The sequence below is a fragment of the Nansenia antarctica genome (genome assembly GCF_963989245.1).
Source record: "Nansenia antarctica genome assembly, chromosome: 7".
In the NCBI taxonomy this organism is placed as follows: Eukaryota; Metazoa; Chordata; class Actinopteri; order Argentiniformes; family Microstomatidae; genus Nansenia; species Nansenia antarctica.
Window position 1 is genome coordinate 51,669,150 of NC_137677.1, and position 26,280 is coordinate 51,695,429.

The window sequence follows — 26,280 nt, forward strand, 5'->3', positions numbered from 1 at the left end:
CTCTCCAGACCGCGGCCCTGCTCCAGTATTCTAAACAAGCCTCCCTCTCCCCTCTCTTCTCGAAGGTAACCACTGATCTGACATGACTGGCAAGATAAATGCAACGCACTGGAAACAGATTTGGTCACATTTTCTTCAGAAGGAAGGAAGGCTTTTAAAATGTCGATATAAACAGGTTCCAGGCACGTGGTGTCGCTCACGAGCCTGTTTATCTATCCGCTAACTGTTTGTGAAGAACATTGTGTCTGTATACATGTCTGTATGTTCTATGCTTCCCTGCATACAAGCCTAATGGCAGGAGGAATCTGTGAACGCCTACTGTAGAGTATGAGGTTTCCGGATCATTCTCTCACCTCAGCTCAGTCTTTCAACACCTCTGAGGTGAAAAGAGTTCTAAGCTGCCTTGATCCTGATTAGGGTCACACACACACACACACACACACACACACCCCACTGGACACATTTGGGCCAGTGGTGTGTGTATGTGCGTGTGTGCTCAGAGCGAGGAACCACGTGAGACATGCATACTGATGTTGGTTTCCAAGTATAGATGTGGACATTGGTCAGTACAGATGTGTTGCGGGGCCAGTACTGCTGCAACTTAACCCAACGAATGAAAGACATTTCAAGAAAAGAGGAAATTAACAACAACTGCCAAATCAGCACCTTTACAGCTATGCCCTGTAATGACACCGGGGAAACACTATCACTTTCCAAACAGCTCTGTCTTTCTCTCCCCCCCCCCCCCCCACACACACACACACACACACAGTCTCCTCTCCAGCAGCTGATCAATGCAGTTCTGTTGAACACAACACGCATCACTGCTGATTTCAGCAAGAGTACAGAGACGGTGGACGAGGAACACAAAATGACTAGTCGTAGATGGCTCCTTGACAGACAGTTGGAGGACACTGTGATGACACTAAGTGACAGATTCCCTAACACTGCCGTCACTCGTAACAGAACGGCAGGACAGGGCTATTAAGGAGGTCATATTCCTGTGTATTCTGCAAAGTATGTTGAAAGCATCGCGTGATAAGCTCCACGATTATTTTATTTTTTCACATGTTTCCCACTGCACGAACAACAGCCAGAGAGCAAAAGAAGACAACAAAAAGCGGTTAAAAAAAGACAAAAGAGTAAAAACAACAGAACAAAAGGCATCAAGGGATCCTGTCATGTGACCTGAAAGCAGCTTGAGTTTGCTCACGGAGAAGCAAACGTTTACACTTCCTGTGGCATGCCAGAGACGCTCAACACTTCCTGTTACATACACACACACACACACACACACAGACACACACACACACACACACACACACACACCCATCTGCCCTTACATACAAAGGTTCGGCTTGAGTTCCTGTCCCTCCCTTCCCAGCACTGATACATTATTCACTGCCAAAAAAGATCTGGAAGGGTGATGGAGCACCTGGCCCTGTGTGGGTGTGTGTGTGTGTGTGTGTGTGTGTGTGTGTGTGTGTGTGTCACTTTTATTACATCCCAATTTACACAAGAGTAAAGTATGTGTGAGTGTGTGTGTTTGTTTAAGAGTGTGTACGCCTATTCACTGTATGTGTGCCTGTGCATTCATGTGTAAGGGCATTTCTGTATGGAAGTCTATTTTTACACGTGTGCGCGTCGTCAGAGCACCGACACACACACACACACACACACACATCAGAGCACAACAAACAAACAGACACACAAAAACCTCCTGCTCCCTCTCATTCATTTACTAACACTACAGTCACCGGCATACATACAGACAGACACAGGAACACACAGGAACACAAACATAAGACCAAGATCCTGTGAGGTTTCTCCAGATAATCCCCCCACCAGTTTCATCTCCATCTTGAAAGCTCTATGCTGAAATCAAGCAGGCAATTAAGAGGATGCTGGTTCTGCGTGCTGGCTTCATTAGGCTGTGTGGGGAGTCGTTGGCAGTGGGAAGCGTTGCTTCTTACATGCTTTTAATCCCCGGGGGGGCCTGCAACTCTGAGAGGAGCTCTGTGTGTGAGGCCCAGTCTGGATCTGAGGCGGGAGCGGTGGGGGGGCCGATCATCATCACACTGTAGTGTACATCTATCAGACACCCAGACACCCGTAGCGAGCGGCTGCCTGCCTGGAGGAAGGTCTTGTCGGAGAGGGGAACTGTCTGCTGTTGTATCTGTGTTGTCTCTGTTCGGAGGCTGGCTGGATGGATGGCTGGCTGGCTGACTGGATGGCTGGCTGACTGGATGGCTGGATGGCTGGATGGCTGGCTGGGTGGCACGATGGCTGGGTGGCTGGATGGCTGGGTGGCTGGATGGCTGGCTGGGTGGCTGGCTGGCTGGGTGGCTGGATGGCTGGCTGGGTGGCAGGATGGCTGGCTGGCTGGCTGGATGGCTGGCTGGATGGCTGGCTGGCTGGCTGGCTGGCTGTCTGGCTGGCTGGCTGGCTGGCTGCCTGGCTGGCTGGCTGGCTGGTTTACAGGGGGTCTTCTGGTGGTGTGGGGGGCTGGGTGGGCTCGGGGGTGAATTCCAGGTCCTTCCCTTGGGTGGTGGGTGGGCTCTGTCAGTGCAGGGTTTGGCCTGGGCTGGGCCTTCTGCTGTAGGAGCTCTCTGTCACGAGCTCTCAGGCGTGCGCCCCCCCCCCGGGCCATATGGGTTAGGATGGTGGCGTTGTTGGCGAGTACTTCTGGGTGAGTACTTACGGGCTCATGCTGCTGCCCCCCCCCCCCCCCCCCCCGATGTCCCTCTGGTGGGCCGGTGGAACCGGGTATAAGCGGGGCGCTGGGCTGGTCGTGTCCTTTCGGTGTCCTTTAGATACGCTGATTCCCTCCTACGGTTTAATGGAACAGATTTACAGTTCTCCACAGACTCTAATCTTTTTAGATTTTTTCATTTTCCTCTCTCTGCTTATCCGTCCGAGGCTCCGACATCCTCACAACTAGATTCCAGTTCCTGAAATCTGGCTGGCTGAGTCTACTCCACCTTATATCCCCCTGGGCTGAGTCTACTATATCCTCCTGGGCCTTCGTTCTTCTTGTTGGAAAACACTTAAGAGACCGTTGACCATCTAGTCAAGTGCTATACAAATAAATGTGATGGGTTGATTGGTGAAGGAGGAGAAAGGGGCTCCTCTTTTGGGGGGTGGACAGAGGACAAAATGGTGGTAGGGGACAGGGAGTAGGGGGGCAGTAGAAGGTCAGAGGGTAGGGTAGGGACCAGCGACGAGGGTAGGGGGGGTCCAGCTGTATAGGGTGGGGACCAGGGTAGGGGGGGTCCAGCTGTGTAGGGTAGGGACCAGGGAGGAGGGTAGGGGGGGTCCAGCTGTGTAGGGTAGGGACCAGGGAGGAGGGTAGGGGGGGTCCAGCTGTGTAGGGTAGGGACCTGGGAGGAGGGTAGGGGGGTCCACTCCAGCTGTGTAAGGTAGGGACCAGGGAGGAGGGTAGGGGGGGTCCAGCTGTGTAGGGTAGGGACCTGGGAGGAGGGTAGGGGGGGTCCAGCTGTGTAGGGTAGGGACCAGGGAGGAAAGTAGGGGGGTCCACTCCAGCTGTGTAAGGTAGGGACCAGGGAGGAGAGTAGGGGGGGTCCAGCTGTGTAAGGTAGGGACCAGGGAGGAGGGTAGGGGGGTCCACTCCAGCTGTGTAAGGTAGGGACCAGGGAGGAGGGTAGGGGGGGTCCAGCTGTGTAGGGTAGGGACCAGGGAGGAGGGTAGGGGGGGTCCAGCTGTGTAAGGTAGGGACCTGGGAGGAGGGTAGGGGGGGTCCAGCTGTGTAAGGTAGGGACCAGGGAGGAGGGTAGGGGGGTCCAGCTGTGTAGGTGCAGCAGAGTGGAGCCTGTGGGGGTGTGTGGAGGAGGGTGACCCAGTTAGACAGGCCAGTGTGGTAAACCAGACATCACGCAGAGGCTGTCAACGCCGGCTGCAATGCAGTGCTTGTCTCCTCTCCTCTCTTCCCCCATCCTTTCCTCTTCTCCCCCCTTTTCCTCTCACTCTGCTCTCCTCCCCCTCCTCTCCTCTCACCTCTCCTCCTTCATCCTCTCCTCTCCTCCTCTCCTCTCGACTCTCCTCCTCCTCTCCTCTCATTTCTCCTCCTCATCTCTCCTCTCCTCACTCCTCACCTAACCCTCACTCTCCTCCTCACTCCTCCAGTTCTTTCCCTCTTTTGTTCTCTTTTCTGTTCTAACTCTAGCTCTCCTGTCTCTTCGTCATAATTGTCCCCTGCCCCCCCCCCGGTAGCTTTCATTTCCTCTTCCTGTCTCCTATCCCCTGGCTCCGCCTCCGTGTTCAGCTCCATTTCCAGCTATCGATCGTGTGAACTGAACTGAGCTGACCTGTCCTTTCCTCCTGCCAAGAGTCCCGTCCCAAGACTCTCTATCGAACACACATGTAGTATGAATGTTTGTAGTCATGGTAGCAGAAGCTTCCTCCCCCCCCATTAGGGGTGACTACTCTGCTGTGCATCATGCCTATCCAGACTTGATTATCTTGTAGCAGCTGCAGTAAAACTAAAAAGTACTTTCATTATTCTTTCATCTAATTTAAGGGTTTTTTGGACATTTTCAGATGATGAACATAAACTTGAATACACACGCACGCACGCACGCGCACACACACACACACACACACACACACACACACACACACACGTAACAGGGTTAATATGGGCTATTCCCCTTGCCTGTTAAATGATTGCTGATTGGTTGGCGTATCTTGCAACTTGGGACCGTGTGTGAAGTAAAACTGTCTCAGTTTGTGGGAACGCACCAAGGGTAAGGTTGAAATTGAAAAGCACTCCTCTTAAAACTGATTATTATATTGTAAATATCTATAGGAAGATACAAATTATATTATTTTGTTAGTAAAGTATTTAGAAAACCTATGATGGATGTTATAAAGCCTTATAGATTATACATTTTATTTTATTTGTTGAATTGAGTGTTAAGCTAGCACAAGAGTAGCTAGCTAATGATTCCACATTCTTCTTGGACAGTGTATGACCGCACATGGATGGCTGCAATGTATGACGTGAGCCTGCTCGACCAACAGATGAGAAGAAACACTAACTGGCTGGGAAGCTGCTGTCTGCAAGCTTTATTACACAACGCAGAAGAAGTCTGTTGCACACACACACACACACACACACACACACACTCAAACACACACACACACACACACACACAAACACACACACACACACACACATGTAAACCAAACAAGAGGAAACCCTGGACAAAGAAGCTCTTGTAACCTAGACAACAAGGATACTGTTTCAGATGTGTTAGTTGGTATGAGAAAGTGACCTTTGATGATGATGATGATGATGATGATGACAATGATAATGCTCTTGTTGATGACCTCCCTCCATACACACACACACACACACACATGCACGCACGCACACACGTACACACGTACACACACACACACACACACACACACACACACACACACACACACACACACACACACACAAAATGCAGTTTTCAATCATGCTCAAGCAATAGATCCAGCTCAGTAGGCTGCCATTCTGACATCTGAGGGTCCTTACTGGATCAATGGATTAATCAGTCCTCTCACACACACACACACACACACACACACACACACACACACAGACACACACACACACACACACAGCTGTCTGGAGATGGAAAGGATAAAGCGAGGACTGATTTAAATCAGGAACCTCCTGCACCCTGTCACAATAATGTGCTAAAAGGCTGCGTTTCAACAGATAAAGTCTAATCCTCTCTATACTGAAACATCATGTTCAGCATCTGCATCTCGCTTTAAGCACTGACATTGTTGCATAGTGCATATACAGATGTTAGGCTATACAATAACATCCTAAAAATAACCAACTAAGGAGAAGGTTGTTTAAGCAAACATCTTATCAGAATATTGATAATGTTTAATGTGAGCACAATGAGTTGTTTGGGCCAGAGAGACATATTAGAATATCGAATACACTGCTCTGGTCTGGTCTGTAGGCCTGTGATACTGCTCTTTAGGAGGATTCTAGGCGTCAACAAAATCGCCTGCAGTGTTATTGTCGTAGACGTAGAGATTGTAGAGGTAACGTGAGAAAAATGCCATTCTGTGTCGGCCTATAATAATCACTCAGCCAATAAGACCATTATCATTCTATAATTCACATCAGTCCGAATGAGCGCGTTATGGCTTTGATGCTAGGACAATAACAAAGATTGCGTCATAAAATCTGCTGTTACCGATGCCCATTCAATGTTGCAGTCCCGTTATTCAGTGAGAAATAAAATATCACCATAACGATTTGTCATAAAAAAAGAGGAAATTATGTACAATATAATAATCGCCTATTACGAACCAAATGTCGCTTACACTTGACATTAATAATAATAATAATAATAATAATAATAATAATAATAATAGCAATTAAGACCAATCTTAGATGGTATCGCGAACTGTCATTCTCCTTGTGCAATAACACCATCCTCCTCTTCTAGTAAACAAATATCCCTAAACATATCAGTAATAAAATCCTGCATAAATGACAACACTTACATTAGGAGTCGGAGTCAAGTTCCATCCTTGTATATGAACTCTGTGTGTTTATCTGATAAAGGCTATTGATGCACATCTCGGTATCCTCGCAGGTCGACGGAGTCTGCAGTCATAGGACTCGCCCTACACACGCAACACATTTGGACGTAATAACTCTGTCCACACGGACCGCCCCTGCCCTGACTCCAGTCCTGTGGCACAAGCGAATGTGGTGACGTTAGAATTATAAGGTTCTATCTCCAGTTTTGTCAAAATTGAGTTTTTTACATAATCTGATCCATTAGGTGTTTATTAATGCCTGTGTGGTGTTATTTTTAAAATGTTGAAATTTTTGAGTTCGTAATTCATAAAATACAAAGGTTCCATCTCACAAAACATAATGGAATGTAAAAACGTTGACGCTCAATATCTCTGAACTGCCCTAAACGGAGATAGAACCTTATCATTCTAAGCTCACGATGTGGTGATGATGTGACGGAGGAATCTAACTAGTCTAACTAGGTCTGCATTTGCCTAACATTGCTTAATTACTGATGCAGTCGTTTTGATTTCCCTCATTTATTTCCTCGGTCAATTCCAGTGGCTTGTTCCTCGATTATGTTTCACCGTGTAATTCCAGTGTCAAACACATTGAAAGTGAAGTTAGTTCATGCAGGTGTTTTATCATGTTGTTATGGCTACCGACGGATTGGCCCACTATCTCCTAACGATGAGAAACACCGTCGCCCACGTCTTTGCACTCTGCAAGGTGAAACTAATTATTTAGAGTTCTACTGCCGCCTGGTGGTGTATCCCTCCATTGCAATATAAATGTGTTCCCACCATTGAGTTCCATCAAGCAAGCATGCCTTTGAGGAAAGGCACACACAGCAGCACTGGTTGATACGATAACAACCTATTCGAATCTATTCGAATCTGTAGACCCATTAGTCTACAATAGATAGCCAGAATAGAATACTGAATACTTTCATGAGAATATCCTAAAATTCCTAAATCCATATCTCTCTCTCTTTTCATCTTTGACAAAGGGCCTACCTACATTGGGAAACTGTAATTTACCACCTCATGTAGGCTCTCCTTTGAATCTCGTTTTTATTCTATTGTTCCATCCTTTACCCAGAGAAATGGATTAGCAATTTGAAACCAAGGTGCCGAGACTCGAAACTAGGAAAGGCGCACCAGTGAATAGGCCTACCGAAACACAATCAGACAATCAGATTGTCCCGTGCGCTCGTCCAATCAGAGCAGCGCGCGACCACACCCAGCCCCTATCGGAATGACGTGCACGCGCGGCAGGTAAACAGGTATCAGAGGGGGACAGACTGTCATCACTCAAAACAGTTGGGAGGAAACTTGCAGAGAGGAATATTATTTGGCAAACCGTATGCGACGGATGACTTTGCGAAGGGGATAACACGAAACTATCTGCTTATGTTATGATTTCTTTTTTGCATTGAGGAGTGTTGCCAAGGTTTTGCGCCACAGGTATTTCCAGGGCTTTGACTCCGCAACGCTGGATGGAATGAGTTGTTCTGCATACGAGAGACCTCCAGTTTGACGTCGCCCTTGTGGCGCCACAGAAGCCTATTCTATCAGTTTCATATTTTTCCACCACAATGGAATGTTTTAGCCGGGTGAAACTGACGGTGACATTATGTACCATCGGGGTGATCCTCTTAAGTCTGCCATGTGGGTCCAACGGGGAGATCCCTGTCATCCCACAGAAACCGGTTGGCAGTGTTACCGTCCTGCCCCCCATAAAGCCGGCGGGGGGCCCTCAAGCGTTCCCCGACGCGGTGAAATCGAACATGCCTGTGTTCACCATGGACTATGCCCGCATACAGGTGCCGTTTGAGATCACGCTGTGGGTGCTGCTCGCGTCATTCGCCAAGATTGGTAAGAAAAGCAAACACCCAAGTGCAAACATATCCATGAGAAACAATAAGATAAGGCAAATTAATCCTCCGGCCTACTTACTTAGTTCTTGTATGAGAAAGTGTGACATTTCATATATGGTAGTTAGTTAATCCAGGTGATCTATTTGACATCTCAACCTGGCAGAGGCTCTGAAGAGCAGATAGAATGATCTGAGATCTTGATGGCCCTTTCCAAAGTCACAATGCATGCTCCTCCAGTCCTCCAATCTGATCATCATGTCTAGTTACAGGTGGCATCTGAGCATAAGGGCGCAGGGGAGGCTGGTGGAGGCAGAGATAGGAGGACGGGCTCATTGTAATGCAATCCATGGATTACAATGAGCCTGTCCTCCGATTTCCGCCTCCACTGGAGCACATCAACATCCCAAATCTCTCTCTATCTGGGGTACATGTAACCATTTGTATACCCTTGTTTTCTGCATTTACCTGCTTATCTGATGCCTTCTCTCTCTCTCTCTCCCCCCCCTCCCTCAGGTTTCCATGTGTACCATAAGATCACGGTGTGGGTGCCTGAGTCGTGTCTGCTCATCGCCATTGGCCTGATGGTGGGGGCCATCATGCACTCCGTCCACGAGGAGCCCCCCGCCGTCCTCAGCTCCAACGTCTTCTTCCTCTACATGCTGCCCCCCATCGTGCTCGACTCGGGCTACTTCATGCCCACCCGGCCCTTCTTTGAGAACATCGGCACGGTAACTGCGTTTTGTTTATCGATTTCGGTCTCTGTAATTAGATCAGTTTCACTACTTCAACGCTCCAGTTTCCGTATGCGTTCTTTTAGGTAGCCTACTAGAGAGAGACATTTTTTTAATGTGACAAGTAAATAAAAATAGATTATAATCATACCGGTAGCCTTCATTACATCTGCTAATGAGTTACTGTGATTCCAGGTGCTGTGGTTTGCAGTGGTGGGGACTCTGTGGAACAGCATAGGCATAGGGATGTCCCTGTTCGCGGTGTGCCAGATTGAGGCCTTTGGGGTTCAGGATATTAACCTTCAGGAGAACCTGCTGTTTGGTGCCATCATCTCAGCCGTGGACCCTGTGGCCGTGCTCAGTGTGTTTGAAGATGTCAACGTCAACGAGCAGCTCTACATCGTGGTCTTTGGCGAGTGCCTGTTCAACGATGCTGTCACTGTGGTGAGTGTGTGTGTGTGTGTGTGTGTTTGTTTCTTTTGTTTCTTTTTTTTAAATGCATGTGTGTGTTGTTTGTGTGTGACAGACATTACATCATGGTGCTCATGGTGTTTGGAGGCTTATTTTACGGCTGACAAGAGAGAGAGGGGCTTGCTGCTACATGCTACTCTGGCTCTGTAACTGACGTGCTTTGGAGCCTCCAGCTGCTTGTTGTCCTAACATACCAGAGCAGTGAGCAAGCCACTGTTAACCAGAGGATGGCACACACACACACACACACACACACACACACACACACACACACACACACACACACACACACACACACAATCACCTCCTAGCTCTATGCAAGCTACTTTATAGGTCAGTAAAGTACTTGAACAAAGACACCTATTAAACCGTGTGTGTACTGAATGAATGAATGGTCTTTATTGTCATTGATATAGTACAGGTACCATACAACGAAATTTGGGAGGGGGGGCTCCCCTGGTGCTAGGAAAAAAAAACTAAAAACAAGAAGGGAAAAGAGCTGGTTTACATAAATAAAGGCTATGTACACTATCCACTATACTATACTATACAAATAAAACACTGTGCTGTACTCTATGCTATGCTATACCTATTCTAACATTTCCTATCTCTGAACCTTATGTACCCGAGGGTTACAAGTTCACTAGAAGTGGCGACTGACTGGAAGTACAACATTGTCACAGGGGACCTGCCTTCTAGGTCCTATGGCAGATTCCTAACTTTAGATATGCGTGCACAATTTACAATTTAGACTCCGAAATCGGGAAGTTCCCGTGGGATCAGGGGCGCTGAGGAGGCGTTGAGTCAGTTGTTATGCCTGAACACCTCTGCCATTGTCCTCTCTGTAAAGGTTGGGCTCCAGTTTCAGTGGACTATGTGGACTATCTCCTCCTCCCCAGTCTTTTTCTGTGCTGACTGTATCCCTGTCAAAAAAGCCTGTGTATGTCTGTGCAGAGGACTGTATTGTATGTGCGCACGCTCGTTTGTATTTGTGTGAGGTGTCAGTTTGTGTGAGAATCTATGTAGAGAAATGAGAAGGAATTTATTCTGGATATGTAAAGTAGATAGTGTTTTCCATCGGCATGTGTGTGTGTGTGTGTGTGTGTGTGTATTTGTTCAGATGCCATCAAACCGGTTTGGGGGGTCACTTTGGCTGTGTGGGTGGAGTTCACACAACGTGTAACGCGAGTCTCAGTTGAAGCGGTTTTTCTGTCGTAGGTTTCTGGCACGAGATTTGCTGCCTTGCTTATAGAGTTGTGTCGGTTTTGAGGGAGAGATGATCGTTGTATCGACATCCGGTTGTTTTTCATTTAGCAAACCCCCCCACCCCCCTGAACACACACACACACACACACACACACACTTTACCTTACCTTACCTGACGTGAGTGTTCAGGAGGGAGTGGTAGGGCCCTTTGTTTAGTACACAGTAGCTGTGTGGGAAGGATCAGGGGACAAACATGCTCTCTGGAGACTGGACACACCAGGTGTGGCACCTACTGAGGGTTCGAGAGAGGAGAGGTGGTACTGCACTAACCAGGGGACTGACTAGTGCTCTAACCAGGGGACTGACTAGTGCTCTAACCAGGGGACTGACTAGTGCTCTAACCAGGGGACTGAGTAGTGCTCTCACCAGGGGACTGGGACACTAACCAGGACAACCAGCTAGTGCACCAAATCAAGGCAGTAGCAGGGTTACTGGGATACTAACCAGGTTACTAACTAGCCAATCGAAAGAGATCTGATAAGATCTGTGGACCCAATCTGTGGATTTGTAGTTCCATTCATGTTTTGTAGTTGTCTGGTGGTTGTCTGGTGGTTGTCTGGTGGTTGTTTGCTAGTTGTTTGGTGGTCGTTTGGTGGTTGTGTGTCTTGGTTGTTTATACAGTAGCTCCAGTGGTGTAGTCTAGTTTTTTCTAGTGGGTATACTGTGATTTTTCCCTCCCAGCCTCATATCGTTCATTTCGGAACGCCATAAAAATATATCTGTGCTGTTATATATATATATATATAAATTACATGTTATAAGGCTGATCTGCGCATGACAGTGCTGCATTTTGACATATTTCATGTCGCATTTCCCCCCGTTGATGGTATATGACACTAGTCAGTCTCAATGTCCCAAAAGTCAAGTGCTTCGTAACACAGACGGGCTGAATTTTATGAATGAAAGTGAAAGTTCTGTCACAAAACGCTGTTACGTATCCTCACACATTTTTAAGTGGGTATACGGAAATCCTTGGCCTTTCCTAGTGGGTATACGGCGTAGTCCTGCGTATCACGTAGACTACACCACTGAGTAGCTCTGCCTTTGTCACTGTGTCTGCTCATGTTGTTTACACAATAAAGTGTTGAGGCATAACAATGTATCTGTTTATGTTGGCGTTGGAAGTGTCCTCAGCCTTGAGGCGGGTAAGAACAGGGCCAAACCAGGCCGACCCGGTTCGGCCCTGTAGTGGAAAAGCACCAATATGACTGCCTACTCTAGTAGCGCTACTGTAGCACCTCATACAAACAGGAACGAACACTGAAAAGTGGTTGAACTACAATTAAACAAATGTGACAGCAGCTGGGGAAACCGGAAACAAGTCGGCAACCAATCAAATTGTTCGTACTTTTATTCAGAAAAACTGTACAGTTTTCAAAGTTGTTGAAAATCAATGACACACACACTCGCTAGTCAAGCCAAAAATATTGCAGTGCAATGGATGAGTAGTGAGTAATCCCCTCTACTAATTAGGTAGTAGTGGGGATTACTCACCGAATCCATTGCATTGCAATATGTTGGCTTGACTAGCGAGTGTGTCATTGATTTTCAGCAACGTTGAATAATGCCAAGTGGGCCATATATTACCGGTGTCCTGGGGCATCCCTCACTGTGTTGACGTTTAGATACTCCTAACATTGACATGGGTGCAATAAAAAAAAAATGTAAAAAAAGAAAGAACCAGGATCGTTGATTTCAATCAATCAATCAAGCAAACTTTTTATTTATATATATATTCAAGTCATGCATTGAATGCAACTCCAAGTGCTGCAACATAAAAACAATTAAGCAATATCACACGAGAGGGAGTGTGTTATACTGAATATCAGCACGGCTGTGATTCGGTCGTAGGTACGAGGCCGCAGGCCGAGTACCAAAGACGATCACAGCCGTGCTGATATTCAGTATAACAGCACAACCTCGAGTGTGATATTGCTTTTATACAACAGTTCTACAGCGCGATTTATTAGTTAACAGTAATAAGCGACAACAGATTATGATTTGTTTGTTTATTTAATCATAAAAATAAACAAAAAATAGTTCCGCAACTGAACTTCAAATGGACTGTTGCCTAGTAACCTGAACACAAACATGTAGTCTAATTAACAGTCATTTAGTAGAACATCTGTGCGGCAGAGTGATACATATACGGTATATGTATATGATATACCGGTAGTTAAAACCGGTAGTTAAAAGTCCCAGTGCTGTTATACTGTATATCGTAACTCATGGAATGCCTCTTGTCCAATCAAATTACTTGGTCGGAACTAACTGTTGTATAATAGTAAATAAACCACAATACAATAAAACAAGAGGTAGGAGATAAGACAAATATTAGATGATTCATTGATTCAATGGTTTTCTCTTCTCCTACTACTGTACCAGAGCGTTATCCAGCCCATCCTCATGTACTGTTCCTCCTGCTTCTTCAACATGCTCACAGTCATCAACCAGGCCAAACTCCACTCCCAACCACAATAGAACAGGACATCACCCACCCTCTCAATCTGTACCTCTCCCCACTGCCATCCGGGCGTAGGTACAGAACACTAAGGTGCAAAAGGGCTCGCTTTGGCAAAAGCCTGATCCCCGCAGCCATTGTTGCCTTAAATAATAGACCGCGCTGAGTGTATGTACTTGTGTAGTACTGTCTGTTGTGGTCTGTGTTATACGGTGTTGTATATATGTATACTCTACAGTGGTGTGAAAATGAATTTCCCCCTGGGGACAATACATCTAATCTAATCTAATCTAGACCAGTTTCTGTTTTTGGTTTTGACTTTTAGCCGCGTTTCTCCCCTAATTACCACTCAAAAGGGTTCCTTTATGTTATCAGTGTTTAAGGAAGCCAGAACCGAGGAAACAAAAGCTGTGTTTTCTGGCCTCTGTGTTCCTGGGCTCTGGCGGGCTCCTGGGTGAGTCATTCTGAGTGCAGTGTGGATATCGCCTCCTAAACACGGCAATGCAAATAGAAATGACTGATGGATTCATCAGGGGGACTGAGTGATTGGATGTCATGACTCAAGATTGCTAGTCCATGACCTCTCACAGCGACTCACCCTGTGTGTGTGTGTGTGTGTGTGTGTGTGTGTGTGTGTGTGTGTACGTGTGTGTGTGTGTGTGTGTGCCTGCGTGAGTGTATATGCCTGTGTGTGCATAAGCGTGTGTACGTGTACATGTTAAACTCTTATTGGATGATATCTGACTGATCTGTGTGTGGTGTGTGTGTGTGTGGTGTGTGTGTGTGTGTGTGTGTGTGTGTGTGTGTGTGTGTGTGTGTGTGTATATATGCCTGTGTGTGCATAAGCATGTGTACGTGTACATGCTAAACTCTTATTGGATGATATCTGACTGATCTGTGTGTGGTGTGTGTGTGTGTGGTGTGTGTGTGTGTGTGTGTGTGTGTGTGTGTGTGTGTATATATGCCTGTGTGTGCATAAGCATGTGTACGTGTACATGCTAAACTCTTATTGGATGATATCTGACTGGAGTGTGTGTGTGTGTGTGTGTGTGTGTGTGTGGTGTGTGTGTATGTGTGTGTGTGTGTGTGTGTGTTTGTGTATATGTATATGCCTGTGTGTGCATAAGTGTGTGTACGTGTACATGTTAAACTCTTATTGGATGATATCTGACTGATCTGTGTGTGTGTGTGTGTGTCTCTCCCTAGGTGCTGTACAACATGTTTAACTTCGTGGCGGACATGCCCGAGGTGGAGCCGGTGGACGTGTTCCTGGGCGGGGCCAGGTTCTTCTTGGTGAGCCTGGGGGGGCTGGGCTTCGGCGTGCTGTTCGGCTTCGTGGCGGCGTTCACCACGCGCTTCACGTCCAACGTCAGGGAGATCGAGCCGCTCTTCATCTTCATGTACAGCTACCTGGCCTACCTGGTGGCAGAGATGTTTGGCATCTCCAGCATCATGGCGTGAGTGTGTTGATACTGTAGACCCACACACACACACACACACACACACAGACACACACACACACACTCATTTATACTGTGCATACACACACACACACATATATACATACACACACACTCACACACACACACACACACACACACACACACTCTCATTTATACTGTACATACACACACACACACACTCACTCTCATTTATACTGTGCATAGACACACACACACACACACACACACGCATACACTCACACACATTTATATATACACATACACACACTCATTTTTACATATAGATACACACACACACACACACACTCTCATTTATACTATGCATACACACACACATACACATGCATACACACACACACACACACACACACACACACACACACTCACTCTCATTTATACTGTGCATACACACACACACTCTCTCATTTATACTGTGCATACACACACACACACACACACATGCACACACACACACACACACACACACACTCACTCTCATTTATACTGTGCATACACACACACACTCACTCTCATTTATACTGTGCATAGACACACACACACACACACATGCACACACACACACACACACACACACACACACACACACACACACACTCACTCTCATTTATACTGTGCATACACACACACACTCACTCTCATTTATACTGTGCATAGACACACACACACATACACTCACACACATTTATATATACACATACACACTCATTTTTACATATATATACACACACTCTCATTTATACTATGCATACACACACATACACATGCCTACACTCACACACATTTATATATACACATACACACACACATTTTTACATATACACACACTCTCATTTATGTACACACACACATCCAGACTAAGCCAGACTGTGTGTGTCTGCAGCATCGTGACCTGCGCCCTGACTATGAAGTACTACGTAGAGGAGAACGTGTCCCAGCGCTCCTGCACCACCATCCGGACCGTGGTGAAGATGCTGGGCACCGTGTCTGAGACCCTCATCTTCTTCTTCCTGGGCGTGGTCACCATCACCACGGAGCACGAGTGGAACACCGGCTACATCCTGTTTACCCTGGTGTTCGCCTTCCTGTGGAGGGGCCTGGGTAAGGAGGGGAAGGGGGAGGGGTCTGGGTAAGGAGGGGAGGGGGGAGGAGCCTGGGTAAGGAGGGGAGGGGGGAGGGGCCTGGGTGAAGGGGGGAGGGGCCTGGGTAAGGAGGGGAAGGGGGAGGGGCCTGGGTAAGGAGGGGAAGGGGGAGGGGTCTGGGTAAGGAGGGGAGGGGGGAGGGGCCTGGGTAAGGAGGGGAAGGGGGAGGGGCCTGGGTAAGGAGGGGAGGGGGAGGAGCCTGGGTAAGGAGGGGAGGGGGGAGGAGCCTGGGTAAGGAGGGGAGGGGGGAGGGGCCTGGGTAAGGAGGGGAGGGGGGAGGGGCCTGGGTAAGGAGGGGAGGGGGGAGGAGCCTGGGTGAGGGGGGAGGGGGGAGGGGCCTGGGTAAGGAGGGGAAGGGGGAGGGGCCTGGGTAAGGAGGGGAGGGGGAGGGGTCTGGGTAAGGAGGGGAAGGGGGAGGGGTCTGGGTAAGGAGGGGAGTAGGGAGGGGCCTGGGTAAGGAGGGGAGGGGGAGGAGCCTGGGTAAGGAGGGGAGGGGGGAGGAGCCTGGGTAAGGAGGGGAGGGGGGAGGGGGGAGGGGCCTGGGTAAGGAGGGGAAGGGGGAGGGGCCTGGGTAAGGAGGAGAGGAGGGAGGGGCCTGGGTAAGGAGGGGAGGGGGGAGGGGCCTGGGTAAGGAGGGGAGGGGGGAGGGGCCTGGGTAAGGAGGAGAGGAGGGAGGGGCCTGGGTAAGGAGGAGAGGAGGGAGGGGCCTGGGTAAGGAGTGGAGGGGGGAGGGGCCTGGGTAAGGAGGGGAGGGGGGATGGGCCTGGGTAAGGAGGGGGGAGGGAGGGGCCTGGGTAAGGAGGGGAGGGGGGAGGGGCCTGGGTAAGGAGGAGAGGAGGGAGGGGCCTGGGTAAGGAGGAGAGGAGGGAGGGGCCTGGGTAAGGAGGGGAGGGGGGAGGGGCCTGGGTAAGGAGGGGAGGGGGGAGGGGCCTGGGGAGGGAGGAGAGGAGGGAGGGGCCTGGGTAAGGAGGGGAGGGGGGAGGGGCCTGGGTAAGGAGGAGAGGAGGGAGGGGCCTGGGTAAGGAGGGGAGGGGGGAGGGGCCTGGGTAAGGAGGGGAGGGGGGAGGGGCCTGGGTAAGGAGTGGAGGGGGGAGGGGCCTGGGTAAGGAGGGGAGGGTGGGGGGGGGGTAAGGAGGGGAGGGTGGGGGTGTGTGGGTGTGCGTAATTGTCAATATTAAAGCAACATTACATTAAAGTATTCGATGTTAAAAGAAACCTCCGCATATTGACCTTTCACCTTTTGGCCACTTCCCTTCTTAGGTGTCTTGGTGCTGACTCAGATCATTAACCCCTTCAGAACCATCCCCTTCAACTTCAAGGACCAGTTTGGTCTGGCCTACGGTGGCCTGCGAGGAGCCATCTCCTTCGCCCTGGTCTTCACGCTCCCCGACACCATCGGCCGCAGGCAGCTCTTCATCACCGCCACAATCACCGTCATCCTCTTCACCGTCTTCATCCAGGTAAGGCTTTTCTTTTCAGATTGCTATGGATGATTAGATGTTAGATTCTAGTTATTTTTCATTTTTCATTTTTTCTGAGTCGGGCAGTCCCACTCGTCTTTTCACTCTATTGGACAGATATAGTGAAGACAGACAGGAATGCAAGGAGAAGCAGGGAAAGAGAGCATTGTCAGCAGGGCATGGGCCGGACTCGAACCCATGCCGACATGGGCATATGTGTGCACTGTAGACCGCGGTGCTAGGCCACTGGACGGACCACCCCAGGCCACAGACGTTAAACTCTTCTACCTGTAGACTGTATTCAGCTGTCACTGCAGCACGACTGGGCTGGTTTTAGTTGCTCCATCTTGTCCTCTGACCCTGGGTCAGTACCATGTGTCGGTGACGGTGATGTGGTGGTCTAGACGCACGGTGTAGGTGTCTGCCTGATCACATGTGATCCCCTGCTCCACCCACAGGGCATCAGCATACGGCCCCTGATCGAGTTCATCAACCTGCGCAGAACCAACCGCAACCTCGAAACCATCAACGTTGAGGTTCACTCCAGGGTATGTCACATGAGATGTTTTTCCTGTGTGCGTGTGCGTGTGCGTGTGCGTGTGTGTGTGTGCGTGTGTGTGCGTGCATGTGAGTGTCTGTGTTTGTGTGTGTGTGTGTGTGTGTGTGTGTCAGGGGAGGCTGGTGGATGTAGAAATCGGAGGTTGGGCAGTAATGCATGGAATGAGAAATGGTATTAAACACCCGTCCTCTGTCTGTGTGTGTGTGTGTGTGTGTGTGTATGTGTGTGTGTGGTTGTGTGTTTGTGGTTGTGTGTGTGGTTTTTCTGTACCAACGGATATGCATTCTGTCTGTTTGCCCACCACTAACGGCCCCCTCTCACCTCTCAGCTCATTGAACACACCATCGCTGGGCTAGAGGACCTCTGCGGTCAGTGGAGCCATTTCTACTGGAAGGACAAGTGAGTCACTTCCTCTTTCATCACTTCCTGTTCACGGTCAGCCCACTCCTAACATGTATTTCAATAGTCTAGACTCTAAAGCGGCATTTCTTCCTTTTTTACCCCCGTCCCTAGGTGAAAGCAAACTCCTAATTCCTTAGGGTTATCGTTTGCTTTTCGCCTGTGTTTTCAGAATTTCAGTTGAATAAACAAAGGGAGGATTTTCCTTTAGAAAGTTGAGCAGCTTTAGAAGCTCCCCTGGCTGCGTCCCAACAATAGTCTTACAGCGTCCCTTTCCCTGCGGTCTTCATACGGATCTGAGGGTACTGCTTTCCTATCAGTTGAAAGTTGCATCCGATCGTGATTTTTGTTTTTGTTTTTTTTCTCAGTCAACCTGTTCTGAGCATAGATTACTTTTTCCTGCTATGACTAGTGACTAGTTGATTAATTTATTTATGTAGTCAAATGTATTGATTGTAAGTCGCTTTGGAATAAGGCCAAACATTTTCATTTAAATGCTCTCTCTCTGAACTGAAAGCCAGACTGTAGTTTTTGGCTACTCTCTATTTCCCTCTCTTGCGGTGTGTGTGCCGGTCCTGTGTGCTGCTTGTGTGAGTGTGAATGTGTGAGTTGACAGTTCACTGGAATTCGGTGTCATGTTCTTACTGCACTTTTCCTGGAGTAGGAGTAGCTTACGTTCTTCCCCCGATGGTTCTGACACTCTTGCCCTAAAGGCCTCTCCAATCAACCCCCATCCCTCTCCACATTCCCTTCCTGTACGACCCCTCCCCTGTACACGAGATCCACTTTGTGTTGATGGCTTTCACTTACCCCTCCCCCTTACTAGCCCCCCTCCCCCTCAGTTCCTCTTGGCATGGTTGCAGAGTGAGGCAGCAGTCTGTTGGTGGAACAGGTTTGTCTGCACTCTCAATGAAGTTGTCATAGTCAGAACCTGCTCCAAGAAAGTCAAGCAGAGCTCCGTTCTCTTCCCAGGCTGAATGGGTAGGAGAGAGTGTAAAGAGGCAGATACCTGAATTGAACCAGGGAAAATAAATGAAAGAAATCCAGGACACAGCTAACACTCTGTGGCCATACGCCGACAATTCATAGAACCTCAACATTGTATTACATGGAGATCCAGAAAGGCTTTGGCACCTTTTGTTTCAATCATTTTACCATCACTCCATTATGACTGTCAAATGCTTCAGACTTTAGATTGTGCTAGATTGTGTTAAGGCTTATTGATCAAGTAAATGAATCTCTCTTCCTCTGTGTCCAGGTTTATGAAGTTTAACAACCGGATCCTGCGTAAGATCCTGATCCGGGAGAACCGGGCTGAGTCCAGTATCGTGGCGCTGTACAAGAAGCTGGAGCTGCAGAACGCCATGGAGATCCTGGACACAGTGGCTGACATCAGCGCCGCTCCGTCTCTCATGTCTGTGCAGTACGTCACCTCTCCTTTCTCTCTCTCTCTCTCTCTCTCTCTCTCTCTCTCTCCATCCCTAGCTTTCTATCCCTCCCTGTCCCTCTCCCCCTCCCTCCCCACCTTTTAAAGCAGTACAAGAGGGGTAATGATGACTAAGCGTTCTGTGATTGGTTGGTGTGGTTTCTCATCTAGAGAGGAGAAGAAGAGCTCTGGCAAACCCAAGAGGAAGTTCCAGGCTGCTGACCTGAGGAACATGCATGACATCCTGTCCAAGAACATGTACAGGATCAGACAACGGGTGAGGCTCTTATCATATCTCTCTCTCGCTCTCTCTCTCTCTCTCTATTTGTCTCTCTCTCTCTCTTTGTCTCTCTCTCTCTCTCTCTCTCTCTCTCTCTCTCTCTCTCTCTCTCTCTCTCCCCCTGTCTGCCTCTCTTTGTCTCTCTCTCTGTTTCTCTTTGTCTCTCTCTCTCTCTCTCTCTCTCTCTCTCTCTCTCTCTCTCTCTCTCTCTCTCTGTCTGTCTGTCTGTCTCTTATTTGGGGGCCTGAGACTCTCCTGGTCAGGTCACCTGGTGGGGGAAAAAAAACTCCTGGCCCCTACAGAGATTAGACAGAATAAAGAAGCACTTATAACCTGTTTACATGTGTCTGTCATGTCTGTACAAGGAGGAACCTGCTGGAAACCAGAGCCCTGGTCATTTGGTATTTGTTTGTACTGTGCAAATGTGTGGTTGGCAGTGCTTTGCGTAAGTGACATCATCTTCTGAAACGCTCTCCTGAAAGCGTTGTTGTTAGCAAATAGGGAGTGTGTGTTTATTTGACGGGATTTGTCTGTTTGCTTTGTACAGTGGCCTTTCCCTCCCATTCCTCAGCCTCCTTCCTCACGATCATGCATACACATACCCCCCCCCTTCCATACTGTACTGCACTGTGTCAAAATAAAAAACAAAAAAAAAGAACCATAAAGAGACGCAGGAGAGACACACAATATATAAATGTATCTCGCCAACCTCTAAAACAGGTCAAACAGCATACGAGCCAGAGGAGTGATAAGTGGGCCACAGTAAGGTTGTGTGTGACGTAGTGTGAGATTAGAGCACCTGGTACTGTCGACCAACTAACAACCCATGGGAGAGAACAAACCCACCTGGAGGGGGAGATGTGTGTTGATAGACTCCCTACCTCTCAACAGAGGAGAGATCGACTGACGGACACAAAGAAAGACAGAGAGATGAACATTGAGACTTGCGGTCGAAACAATAGACAGCTTAGCGCGAGGTAGGGGCGGGTTTTGTTTGTTGTTGGGTTCCTGCCTAATGGCTGCGGGGTAGAGAGTTCGAGACTGTTGCTTTCGACATGGAACGTATCTCAAGTGCCTCCTCTCCATAGGAGAGGGAGGGTACAGTGGCTCGTAAAGCACAAACAAAGCCTGGGAGTCTCCAGACAGGTGTGACCAGCTACGGTCGGGTAAACGCTAAACCAGAGCCACAGACACAGTGGGCAGAGCCAGGGCTGTGTTGGAAAAGATCAAAGCTGTGAGAGGCTCTGTAGAGATTGCTGTCTGATTGTGTAAGCAGGAACACACGGCAGCTCTTTAGCGTCTAATGGGGAGGGCGGGGGGGGGGGGGGGGGGGGGGCTGTAAGCAGGATGACACAGAGGTATTTTGAGGATGGGCCAGTTAATGGTCTGCTGCCCCCTGTTGACGTGAAGACTGAACTACCAAACTCAGTCGATCAACTCTAAAGGCTGTGGCTCACCTGAAGCCCCACGACAGCTATAGTTTTGCTTCCTGGATTTTCTTGAGGAACAAAAAGACCACCGAGGGATGACAGTTATTCACGGAGGTGTTGGGGAAGTTAACGGCAGATATAGGAGCAATTCTGAATAAAATGTGTAGAAAGGTTGTTTGACTTAAAAATAGAAACCGATGAAGGGGTTTCGGAGGGTCATCATTGACTCTGGGTGTTAACTTTACAAACGGGCAGGTCACACTGTGGAAAATGGCATACGTCACGGAACGTGGGAAAATCGTTTTAGGAGGAGCTAAGAAAGTAGAATGTATCGCCCAACATACATATACTTTGACCTAAATGGCCGTTTTCAGACTTTAATCATTGTGCAGCACCAGGATGTCATATTAGCTTAAAAGTGGAATTGTGTAACATATTTTGTGTCTCTCTGTCTGTGTGTGTCTGTCTGTGTGTGTCTCTATGTGTGTGTGTGTGTGTGTGTGTGTGTGTGTGTGTGTGTGGTAAGACGGTGGCCTACACCAACAAACGCTCCCTGCCCGACGACAGTCAGCCTAAAGAGATCCTGATCCGCCGCCACGCCAGCATCAGACGCAGCCTCCGCCCCGGGAGCTTCAAGAGCCCTGTAAGTATGAGGAGGGAGGGAGGGGTGGGCCGGTGGGAGGGGTGGGCCGGAGGGAGGGGGGGGCCAGAGGGAGGGTTGGGCCGGTGGGAGGGGTGGGCCGGAGGAAGGGGGGCTTAGCCTGGGCACTGTGTCACGCTAAACAAAGCAAGAGAACCTAATGACTAGATGATCCTCCTACAGTGGCAGTCAGGACACAGAATTCAAGTCATTCAATTCGTCACCGTTTATGTAACCATCAGAACATTTGAGATACCCAGATACGCAAATATTTAAGAGTGAAAAGACCACGTGTTTCCCTGTGTTTTAATACGATGAAACTGTTAGATGTTTTCTTTAAGGTATGCATTAGTTCATAGAAGTATTTCAGGAGTCAGTTCCATTGTTTTTGGAACATCTTTAGAATGAATTTATTTTTTCTAACCTTACCCTCATCCACTTTTCTCGGAATACGTATTTTTTCCCTCTCTCTCTCTCTCTCTCTCTCTCTCTCTCTCTCTCTCTCTCTCTCTCTCTCTCTCTCTCTCTCTCTCTCTCTCTCTCTGTCTCTCTCTGTCTCTCTCTGTCTCTCTCTCTCTCTCTCTCTCTGTTTTACTCCCCCAGGAGGTGACCAAGTCCCAGAAATACTTCTCTCTGCCTGCTGGGAAGAATCTGGACTCTCATTTTCCTCCGAAGAGACAGACCGGTAAGAATCACTCCTGCCTTCATCCTCTCCCTCGCTGGGCCTTTATCTGTCTTTACCTGTCCCCCTGTTTTTACCTGTCTTTACCTGTCTTTACCTGTGTTTACCTGTCCCCCTGTCTTTACCTGTCCCCCTGTGTTCACCTGTCTTTACCTGTCTTTACCTGTGTTTACCTGTCTTTACCTGTGTTTACCTGTCCCCCTGTCTTTACCTGTCCCCTGTGTTCACCTGTCTTTACCTGTCTTTACCTGTGTTTACCTGTCTTTACCTGTGTTTACCTGTCTTTACCTGTCTTTACCTGTCCCCCTGTCTTTACCTGTCCCCCTGTCTTTACCTGTGTTTACCTGTCTTTACCTGTGTTTACCTGTCTTTACCTGTCCCCCTGTCTTTACATGTCCCCCTGTGTTTACCTGTCTTTACCTGTCCCCCTGTCTTTACCTGTCCCCCTGTCTTTACCTGTGTTTACCTGTCTTTACCTGTCCCCCTGTCTTTACATGTCCCCCTGTGTTTACCTGTGTTTACCTGTCTTTACCTGTCCCCCTGTCTTTACCTGTCCCCCTGTCTTTACCTGTCCCCCTGTCTTTACCTGTGTTTACCTGTCTTTACCTGTCTTTATCTGTCTTTACCTGTCCCCCTGTCTTTACCTGTCTTTACCTGTCCCCCTGTGTTTACCTGTCTTTACATGTCCCCCTTTACCTGTCCCCCTGTCTTTACCTGTCTTTACCTGTCCCCCTGTCTTTACCTGTCTTTACCTGTCCCCCTGTGTTTACCTGTCTTTACCTGTCCCCCTTTACCTGTCCCCCTGTCTTTACCTGTCTTTACCTGTCCCCATCTTTACCTGTCTTTACCTGTCCCCATCTTTACCTGTCTTTACCTGTCCCCCTGTCTTTCATGCTGTGTCTGGGTCCAGTCTCCTCTCCTTTCCTTCATAAGCCATGTTTCTAAGCCATGTTTCTAAGCCATGTTTCTAAGCCATGTGAAAGTTCAACTGTTGACAGACGTCTCCCTCTCCGTCTCAGATGAAGAGGAGGCCAGGTCGGAGACGGGCTACTCCTCAGCCAGGTCCAGGCTGGCCCAGCCCGGCCGCTCCTCCTCCAGAGCCATGCTGCCCCTGCACAGGCTGGCCACCCTGACGGAGGCCTCCTCCGCGGTGGACCTGGTGGACGAGAGGACGGCCGACCGTGGGGCCGGGGGACGCGGCAAGCCCCGGACAAACTCCTCCTCCAGCGACTCGCGTGTTCCCGCCCGCCGACGTGGCTTCGAACCTTCGGGTGACCTTGGCAACGGAGAACACGGTGGTCCAGAGGGGGAGCAGCCCCCGCCCGTGCCCCCTGCCTGGGCGGCCGAGCCTAGGGACAGTGACGACAGCGAGACACGGAACCCCCTCCTCCTCCGGAGGGGGCCGCAGTGGAACCCTAAGAAGCCCCAGAACCCCTGAGAACCGACGGGCTCCCACGTCGCAGCCGGACTGCTCAGGGCTGGCCCTTCCTCTCTAGAACGGCTGCTTCAGGATGATTCTAGAACCTCAGTGAACTGTGAAGTGTCAAATACTACATGAGCAGCAGAATGCACTAAATAGGGGACATGGAGAATGTCCAAAAGAGGAGAGACTGGACTGGTGTATACTCAAGGTGATAAACCGTTCTCAGCATTTCACTTTGTGAAATGACAAAATGGTTTTTAATGGGACTCTAACCGTAACCCTGCCTCTGTAGGTCTTGCCTACTAGGTTTCAAATACGTTATTTAATAGCTTTTAACACAGAGACTTGTCCATATGAAGGTAGGTGATGCTCTGTCCCTACATCCTGCTCAATGTGGTGTAAATAGTTATTCTATTTTTTATTTCTCGTTGTGTCAAACTGGTGAGTCAAGGCCCAGGCTGAACGGCCTGAGGCGTCCCATCATCTGCTCCAGTACTGACCCTCAATGTCCATGTTCTTTTATCATATTGTATAATAAAATGTCTATATTGTGCAATGCTGACGGACTATTCTTCTTTTGAAAACAGTTTCAATAACTGACTTCTCTCTTCAGTTTTCCATTGACTAGTCATCTAGCATCTAGACCACATGTGTCAAACTCAAGGCCCGCGGGCTGAATGCGGCCCGGCAGCTCATTTTCTGCGGCCCACGAGAGCTTGCAAAGAATATCATTTGTTTATAATACAATTCTATTCTATTCTTCTACCGCCGTAAGCGGTCGCTTACGGCCACAACCACTAGAGGGGGCTCCACTTTTCCTAGATATGTGTGTTCTACCACCCAGTATCCTTAAATTTTCAAAATCAGGATAAGCTAGTATAAAGCTATTTTACAGTTTTTCTGTGTAGGAGGCAGGCTAAAAAACAAGACGGCCAACTAGTGGTCGTTATGTGTAAGTAGCAGATTTACATTCTCCTCTCCAAGGAGGCTCTACTAGTAGGTAAAATAGGCACGGCTGTTCTAGTGTTAATGTCAGCTTGTCGAGAAACACTATTGCAGACAGAGTCAGGGAGCTAGCGGGATCATAATCATTATCATCGTTATTCACTTGAAAATGTTGATCTTTGATGGATCAATAATAATCAGGGTTTCTTAGGGCCAATCCCAATTCACTCCTACGGCTTTGTTTTCACCCCTATGGCTTGATTTGCGCGTTCACGTTTAGGGGGAGGGCTGTCCCAATTCATATTTCATCGAGCCATGGCTTCATTTCGAGGGCTAACTATGACTTAATTTCGAGCGATTTCAGGACCAGACTAGCTTCGAAGCCATACGCTACCCCTTGATTCCATCAAATTAAAAACATTTGAAAATATATCAGCTTTCTTAATGGTCTTGACGTTTTCAGAGTGTTGCGGTAATGAGAATTCTAAGGACTTGTTTAGCAAAATATGCTAAAAAAGGTGTTAAATTGCCAGTTAATGTTTTTAAATTAACATGTATAATTACTTCAGACTGTTACGGCCTGAATCAAGCGGTCAAATGTGGCAGTAGCCCAGAACAGACAGACACAGAGACTAGGGTAATAATAATATTTATTAAAAGGGTTTAGGCAGAGAATGGTCGTAGGGCAAGCGAGGGTCAGGCAGGAGGAGTAGTCGTTAGGCAGGCAGGGGCTTTAGGCAGGAGGAGTAGTCGTTAGGCAGGCAGGGGCTTTAGGCAGGAGGAGTAGTCGTTCGGCAGGCAGGAGGAGTAGTCGTTAGGCAGGCAGGGGCTTTAGGCAGGAGGAGTAGTCGTTAGGCAGGCAGGAGGAGTCGTCGTTAGGCAGGCAGGCAGGAGTGGACTGGTGGAGGAGAGAAAACAAACAAACGTGAAAATAATAAAACGACTGGGAAAAATAAACAAGTAATTTCGGATCTATAACACACTGGAGACAAACGAGGGAGCGAGACGACTAACCACTGGGGATCAGATTGATCAAGCATCAGACGGCA

The 26,280-nt window shown here is 48.6% G+C and overlaps 1 protein-coding gene across 1 annotated transcript; it reads left to right on the plus strand.

Annotated features, from left to right (window-relative positions):
* Positions 1 to 8,153: 8,153 nt before the first annotated feature.
* Positions 8,154 to 24,301, plus strand: slc9a2 (solute carrier family 9 member 2; the record flags this gene model as incomplete). Its single annotated transcript, XM_080536886.1, has 13 exons — positions 8,154 to 8,433; positions 8,949 to 9,163; positions 9,362 to 9,610; positions 14,571 to 14,821; positions 15,729 to 15,946; positions 17,248 to 17,447; positions 17,906 to 17,995; positions 18,335 to 18,405; positions 19,664 to 19,828; positions 20,003 to 20,108; positions 22,068 to 22,184; positions 22,785 to 22,866; positions 23,862 to 24,301. The coding sequence occupies 13 exons, from the start codon at positions 8,154 to 8,156 to the stop codon at positions 24,299 to 24,301; spliced, it is 2,484 nt and encodes an 827-aa protein (XP_080393012.1).
* Positions 24,302 to 26,280: the final 1,979 nt, after the last annotated feature.